Below are 8,544 nucleotides of genomic sequence, written 5' to 3' on the forward strand. Positions count from 1 at the left end.
TTAGGAACCTGGGTGTGCTCTTTGATACCAATCTTTCATTTGAAAGTCACGTGTCTAGTATCTGTAAAACCGCATTTTTCCATCTTAAAAATATATCTAAATTATGCCATATGCTCTCAATGACAAATGCAGAACAATTAGTCCATGCGTTCATGACCTCAAGGCTAGATTATTGTAATGCTCTACTGGGTGGTTGCCCTGCACGCTTAATAAACAAACTACAGCTGGTCCAAAATGCAGCAGCTCGAGTTCTTACCAGAACCAGGAAGTATGACCATATTAGCCCAGTTATGTCAACACTGCATTGGCTCCCTATTAATAATTGTATATATTTTAAAATATTGCTGATTACTTACAAAGCACTGAATGGTTTAGCCCGGCAGTACTTGAGCGAGCTCTTAACGCATTATAGTCCTTCATGTCTATTGCGAAAAAAAAAAAAAAAAAAAAAATTCTTCAAGGCTTGCACCTTGGAACCTATTTCAAGGTTTGCGTTCTCGAGCTCCAGGCACTATTGATGTGCGAGTGAGCAGCCGGAGCGCGTTAAGAGTTTTCTGTTAGAACGGTGGTTGTTAGCGGCCCCTAAGTTAATAACTAATGATCTTTGCAACGGAAGTGAATCAATCAAAACTAACTTTATCTGGACAATAACTTTATTCTAGAGCTGCTGTAAAGCCTAAACAATCTCTGTTACTGTAATCTCCTGTTATCACTGTAAAGCTGCTGTGAAACAATATTGTGTTATATAATGAAGGTGACTTGACTTGACTCTAAAATATCTGTTAACTGTAATCATTTTTGTTTATTTTTAATGTGTGTATTATTGTTAAAAATACTTCATTATTTTAACCACCCTCAACTAAAGTGCAGGTCAGTCTTTAAAGGGGCCTTTTCATTTCCAGAACAATGAGTGATGGTTAAGCAGGATTCAGTAGTTTAGGGTTACAGAAGCTAAATTCATCCATCATTCCACGCTGTTTTATAATCAAAGGGTTAAACTCGTCCTTTTCATTCAGAATCTGAGATTCTTATATCTGGGTGCAGAATAAAAGGACAGTAATGCATACAAAATATAAGTGATTACTTTAAATATCTATGTATATTCCTAAACATACACGCATTTGTTCGTCATCTTTTTTGTTGATGTTGCAAAATGGAGTTTTCATTTCATGACAAATTGAATAGATAAGTTTCGACTAAACAAATATGAACAAAAACGAAATATGACTTAAACCTTGTTGTGCTCTAATAGGATTAATCATCAAATTATATTTGTGTTGAATGTAGGAAATGAAATGCACACAAACTACAAAACTACAGCTCTCAATTCAATTCAAATATGTGATGACCAAGTGCGAGAAGCGAAACGAGTCCGAATCGATTCGGATCGCGAGCGTCAGGCGACTCACTTGAATCTCGCGAGCGTCTCCGAATCTTTCGCCGCGTGAATTTGACGTCATCCGGGCATCATGGCGGAGTTCAGTGAATTTATGAAGTTGCGGAGGCGATTTAAGATTAACGAAGAGCCAGAAGAAGAAGAAAAGAGTGAGAAACACACACACTGAATTCCAGCGTCTTTAGCTGAACGCGTGTCTAACTCTGCTCGACTCTTTCCGTGTCGTATCAGCTGTGTTTGCTGATGTTGTGCTTCTCTGATCTGATGATGTTGTGTTGATGTTGTGCAGCTGCTGGTCCTGATGATGTTGTGTTTCTCTGATGATGATGTTGTGTTACTGTTGTGCAGCTACTGGTCCTGATAATGTTGTGTTTCTCTGCTGATGATGTTGTGTTTCTCTGCTGATGATGTTGTGTTACTGTTGTGCAGCTGCTGGTCCTGATGATGTTGTGTTTCTCTGCTGATGATGTTGTGTTACTGTTGTGCAGCTGCTGGTCCTGATGATGTTGTGTTTCTCTGATGATGATGTTGTGTTACTGTTGTGCAGCTACTGGTCCTGATAATGTTGTGTTTCTCTGCTGATGATGTTGTGTTTCTCTGCTGATGATGTTGTGTTACTGTTGTGCAGCTGCTGGTCCTGATGATGTTGTGTTTCTCTGCTGATGATGTTGTGTTACTGTTGTGCAGCTGCTGGTCCTGATGAGGCTGTGGAATTGAAACCGTCTGCTCGGATCAACCGGCACTCTGTCTTCTGGATTCTGGCTTCTATCGCTCTCACCTACTATGTGGATTTCTTCTCTGTGATGCTGAACCACACTGACATTCACAGGTGATCACTAACCTAAACCCTAATTAACTAACTAACTAACTAACTAACTAACCAGCACTGTCAGCGGTTACTGACGGATCTACTGCAAACCTTATTACACAAACACCTGAAACACTCTTTCTCTCTCATATGGTCTTATCCTGGATTACAATAGAGATTATAGTGCTCTGGTTACAGTGCGAGAACACTCACTTTCACTCACACTCGCACGCACACACACACTCTCACACTGGCATGCAGACACACACACACACACACACACACACACACACACACACACACTCACTCACTCACTCACTCACTCACTCACACACACTTATTATAATTTTAAGTTTTCAGTGACTTTTTTTAGTAACTTTTTTGTTTTTTTTTGTCTTTGAACGCCTGCGTTCAGCTGGTGTAACGCCTGTGTTTCAGCTCTGTAACGCCTGCGTTTTAACTGTGTAACACCTGTGTTTCAGCACTGTAACGCCTGCGTTCGAGTGGTGTAACACCTGTGTTCTAACAGTGTAACACCTGTGTTTCAGCTCTGTAACGCCTGTGTTTTAACAGTGTAACACCTGTGTTTCAGCTCTGTAACGCCTGTGTTTTAACAGTGTAACACCTGTGTTTCAGCTCTGTTACGCCTGTGTTTCAGCACTGTAACGCCTGCATTCGGATGGTGTAACACCTGTGTTTTAACAGTGTAACGACTGTGTTCGAGCTCTGTTACGCCTGTGTTTCAGCTCTGTAACACCTGCATTCGGATGGTGTAACACCTGTGTTTTAACAGTGTAACGCCTGTGTTTCAGCTCTGTAACATCTGCGTTCGGATGGTGTAACACCTGTGTTTTAACAGTGTAACGACTGTGTTTCAGCTCTGTTACGCCTGTGTTTCAGCTCTGTAACACCTGCGTTCGGATGGTGTAACACCTGTGTTTTAACAGTGTAATGCCTGTGTTTCAGCTGGTGGTTCTCCGTGGGTCTGGTGCTGCTGGGATTGTGCCTCAGTCTGGCTGCATTCTGTATTGTCTATCTGGAGTGGTTCAGAGGCATCAGGCACTACGAGCAGGAGTATCCCGCCGTCCCTGCGGTTACCACCGCCGCCTTCATCGCTGCGTCCTGCAGGTCAGAACCGCAGTCATGTAGTGACGGGAAACACACTTTGTGAAGCTTTCAAACCTTTGCCAATCATTTGTTCCGAATCAGTGATTCAGAGCGCGTATCAAACTGCCCAAGTCAAGTGATTTCAGTAAACGAGGCTTTGTTACGTCACAACTGTTTCCAAACATTACTCACTGGTTTAAGATGCGTGAACGCTTTGATGTTCACTTCCTACAAGATTAATATGCACATTTCACACTGAAATCTCAAGATGTTTTTATTTCGCATTAAGAAACTGAAGCCCATTTTGGGACCATTAATATGTTTGCATCATTACATTGTCATGACAATTAGACACATTTTCCCCTTGGATCTCATTACTGTAACATGTTTGGATGTTTTTGAGTTTTTAAACAAAATGAGCATAATACATTATTAAAAAGGGGTAAATATGCAGTTCAACAAATAACATCTATTAAGGGTGCATTCGTTAGTTCTCTAGGTGGCTGAAATTAGTTTATCTCCCCCTCTTCATCACATGAGAAAACTGAGAATCGCAATTTTAACAAGATGTTAGTTGCTGCAGTCTATTTAAAAATATTTAATCAATTCGAATGAACTTTTTAAAAATCTAGTTAGGGTTAGGTGTGGTTAGGTTAAGTGAATGATTCAGTGACAAACACAATTTTAACAGTTACTTGTCACCACCTACTGGTGTAACAGTGTAATTGACAATCTTTATTTGAAGCATCAAGTAACTTTCAACTTTTAATAGACAAATTGTTATTTAGAAATAAGATCTCTTGGATGTTTGACTCGGGATCGCCATTTTTTTTATAATTAATGGTGCAGCTCTACTCTGTGTCTCATTAATGGAAACGCAGTCTCTTTTCGGGCTCGACATCATCATTAGACAGAGTTTGCGTTAAATGTGGTGTTTTTAATATGCTACACAAACCACACAAAAATGTGTACATTCATAAGTCGACACCATTGCTGAGTATTTCCTCCTTAAAACTGCAGTGAACCAAAGACAGTCTCAAAAACACGCTTTGAAATCGCTGGTGTTTCTGACGTCACAAACTACCTTGTAACCAATCAGGTCACGAGGGGGGCGGGGCTTTAGCATATCATTAACTATGCTCTGAAGCAGCGGAGTCTCAAGAGAAGCAGGTTATCCCGGTATATTTTTCTGTTGGTGAGATAAATCAGGTACTTTATATTTGGTGAATTATGTATATGATGTTTATTACGATGTTATGATGAACTATATGCCTTTCTCACCTGATGTACTGAGTTGTTCAACGCGTTTCTAAGGATGTGGATGTTTAGAGGTTATTGTTAGGGTTAGAGTAGGGCTAGGTTTAGAGTAGGGTTAGGGTTAGGGTTAGAAGGCTGTCTGACTCTGAGATACGAACGGGAACATGGTTTGTGTAACATTAGCAACACATTATTAGCTATATAATAACGTAGTCAAGCCAAAGGCTAATCATATTAATTACTGTTATGCGATATCATTGTGCAGCGTTTACTACAGTAAAGTTGAGCCAGTGGATCAGGTATTCTGAGTGAGTGAGTGAGTGAGTGGAGGCGGGGTTCATTTGCATATCCATAGAACCGCACATACTAAATAAAGCAAGAGTGTCGAGTTACATTCAAGATTTTTTAAGGCATGAAGAATTTTTTTCACAGGAATAAAACGTTTAAATATGTAGTTGAGTTTTAAGGGATACAATTATTGACTACAGAGGGACTTTTAGTACCGATTGCACACTGATCTATTGATCTCTCACAATCTGATAAAATGTTTGATTTCTTCACAAAAACACATTTATTTCGTAATGTGTAAAACCAAACTACTTAATGCACCTTTAATGTATTAATATGTTGCAATGTTTATGACATATAATAATTTTCTCATATTATAGTAATTAGAATTGGGGATTGAGTGTGTTTGATTGTCATGAAATCCTGTCAGGGTTCAATAAATGGTCTTAAAATAGACTTTCCTTTGCCAAACAAAATGCAGAAACATTGGGAGTATTCCTTAAGAAATGAAGTGTTAGTAATGTTGTTGTTGTTGTTGTTAACTGTGTGCTGAAATGTATTGATGTAGTTTTGTCCAATCAGAAGCAGATGTGACTGATATCATGATGATGTGTGTGTGTTTCAGCTTAAACATCGCTCTGTGGCCGGTCTGGTCCTTCTTCACTCCTGTGATTCTGTTCACTCAGTTCATGGGTGTGGTGATGCTGATCTCACTGCTCGGCTGAAACACTTCATCATACAGCTGTGTGATTAATCTGTTCTGACCAAAGCCAGAGAGGTCAGCTGATCTGTGACCTCTGACCTCTGCTTCAGTCCAGTGCTGAGGAGCCGCTCCAGTGAGAGACGACGTTCAACATGAATTAGTGCATTTCTCCCATTTCAAAAATGTTTTTTTGTTTGGTTCCTGAAAGAGGTCGTTCATGCATCTTGTAAGGTTAACTGGGTGTTTTCTTTGAGGTCCTGATGATTCCTGATTTGAGTGTCTTCTAAAAATGCTTTACATTACCTTTAAAATACACCGTTTTGAAGGGTTAACTCGAGATGCTCATGTTTTATATCATGTTTTAATGTTTTCCTATGACTAACCAACTGATTAAATAAAAGACATTTTATATTACATGGAATTTTCTGTCTGTCTGCATTCAGATACTCTTAACAGGGTGTAATTTAGGTTGTATAACCAAAATGCTCTCGCACCTTTATGTAATGTGAACCACAGAGCTTATTTTACTCACACACAGAATGGTTGAACGACACGTATACCCTGTACAGCGAGTCAGTCTGACGTGTTTGTGGAGGGTTGATTCTTTGAAGCCTCTCAAGGGGAAAAAATATGAGATGAGAGGAACAATTATTTGTCAATGTTTTTGTGTTCTCCCGAGAAACTCTCAATTACTTAAAATTTTGCAAGCGAACACAAAAGCATTGAAGTATTTTTCCTCCCATTTCTACGTCTCTTTAGTGACTTCCTAGAACTTGTGTAAATCAGATGTAAAGCGATAGAAGCATTGCTGACGCACATACTCATTATTTTCTCAGCTTTTTGTTCAAAATGTTGCCCTTTTTTATTAAACTTACACATTCAAGCGTTGATAAAAAAGAATGATTGAAGCTAGAATAAAATCTTTAAAAAAAATGTAAAGGTAGCAGAGGCTCTGTTATTTCTTCAGATACATTTTATATTCAGAAATTACATTTTTGTAAATGTTGGCCTTGGCTGGGATCTAAAAAAACAAAAAAAAAACGCTGGCGTGAGAATGAACATCATTGGTTCTTGAGAAGCTCAAACGTGCTGCGTAACACGAGAATGATTCTCATTGGTTCTTGAGAAGCTCAAACGTGCTGCGTAACACGAGAATGAACCTCATTGGTTCTCGAGAAGCTCAAACGTGCTGCGTAACACGAGAATGAACCTCATTGGTTCTCGAGAAGCTCAAACGTGCTGCGTAACACAAGAATGATTCTCGTTGGTTCTTGAGAAGCTCAAACGTGCTGCGTAACACGAGAATGAACCTCATTGGTTCTCGAGAAGCTCAAACGTGCTGCGTAACACGAGAATGATTCTCGTTGGTTCTTGAGAAGCTCAAACGTGCTGCGTAACACGAGAATGAACCTCATTGGTTCTCGAGAAGCTCAAACGTGCTGCGTAACACGAGAATGAACCTCATTGGTTCTCGAGAAGCTCAAACGTGCTGCGTAACACAAGAATGATTCTCGTTGGTTCTTGAGAAGCTCAAACGTGCTGCGTAACACGAGAATGATTCTCGTTGGTTCTTGAGAAGCTCAAACGTGCTGCGTAACACGAGAATGATTCTCATTGGTTCTCGAGAAGCTCAAACGTGCTGCGTAACACGAGAATGATTCTCATTGGTTCTCGAGAAGCTCAAACGTGCTGCGTAACACGAGAATGAACCTCATTGGTTCTTGAGAAGCTCAAACGTGCTGCGTAACACTAGAATGATTCTCGTTGGTTCTTGAGAAGCTCAAACGTGCTGCGTAACACGAGAATGAACCTCATTGGTTCTCGAGAAGCTCAAACGTGCTGCGTAACACGAGAATGATTCTCGTTGGTTCTTGAGAAGCTCAAACGTGCTGCGTAACACGAGAATGAACCTCATTGGTTCTCGAGAAGCTCAAACGTGCTGCGTAACACGAGAATGAACCTCATTGGTTCTCGAGAAGCTCAAACGTGCTGCGTAACACAAGAATGATTCTCGTTGGTTCTTGAGAAGCTCAAACGTGCTGCGTAACACGAGAATGATTCTCGTTGGTTCTTGAGAAGCTCAAACGTGCTGCGTAACACGAGAATGATTCTCATTGGTTCTCGAGAAGCTCAAACGTGCTGCGTAACACGAGAATGATTCTCATTGGTTCTCGAGAAGCTCAAACGTGCTGCGTAACACGAGAATGAACCTCATTGGTTCTCGAGAAGCTCAAACGTGCTGCGTAACACAAGAATGATTCTCGTTGGTTCTTGAGAAGCTCAAACGTGCTGCGTAACACGAGAATGAACCTCATTGGTTCTCGAGAAGCTCAAACGTGCTGCGTAACACGAGAATGATTCTCGTTGGTTCTTGAGAAGCTCAAACGTGCTGCGTAACACGAGAATGAACCTCATTGGTTCTCGAGAAGCTCAAACGTGCTGCGTAACACGAGAATGAACCTCATTGGTTCTCGAGAAGCTCAAACGTGCTGCGTAACACGAGAATGATTCTCGTTGGTTCTTGAGAAGCTCAAACGTGCTGCGTAACACGAGAATGAACCTCATTGGTTCTCGAGAAGCTCAAACGTGCTGCGTAACACAAGAATGATTCTCGTTGGTTCTTGAGAAGCTCAAACGTGCTGCGTAACACGAGAATGAACCTCATTGGTTCTCGAGAAGCTCAAACGTGCTGCGTAACACAAGAATGATTCTCGTTGGTTCTTGAGAAGCTCAAACGTGCTGCGTAACACGAGAATGATTCTCGTTGGTTCTTGAGAAGCTCAAACGTGCTGCGTAACACGAGAATGATTCTCATTGGTTCTCGAGAAGCTCAAACGTGCTGCGTAACACGAGAATGATTCTCATTGGTTCTCGAGAAGCTCAAACGTGCTGCGTAACACGAGAATGATTCTCATTGGTTCTCGAGAAGCTCAAACGTGCTGCGTAACACGAGAATGATTCTCATTGGTTCTCGAGAAGCTCAAA

The 8,544-nt window shown here is 40.8% G+C and overlaps 1 protein-coding gene across 1 annotated transcript; it reads left to right on the forward strand.

Moving 5' to 3' along the window:
- Window positions 1-1,363: 1,363 nt before the first annotated feature.
- Window positions 1,364-5,980, forward strand: tmem128 (transmembrane protein 128). Its single transcript, XM_084430064.1, has 4 exons — window positions 1,364-1,545; window positions 2,084-2,225; window positions 3,171-3,332; window positions 5,482-5,980. Exons 1-4 carry the CDS (start codon window positions 1,470-1,472, stop codon window positions 5,579-5,581), a joined length of 480 nt encoding a protein of 159 aa, XP_084286190.1. The 5' UTR covers window positions 1,364-1,469; the 3' UTR covers window positions 5,582-5,980.
- Window positions 5,981-8,544: the final 2,564 nt, after the last annotated feature.

Source organism: Rutilus rutilus, assembly GCF_951802725.1.
Source record: "Rutilus rutilus genome assembly, chromosome: 14".
NCBI classification, from domain to species: domain Eukaryota; kingdom Metazoa; phylum Chordata; class Actinopteri; order Cypriniformes; family Leuciscidae; genus Rutilus; species Rutilus rutilus.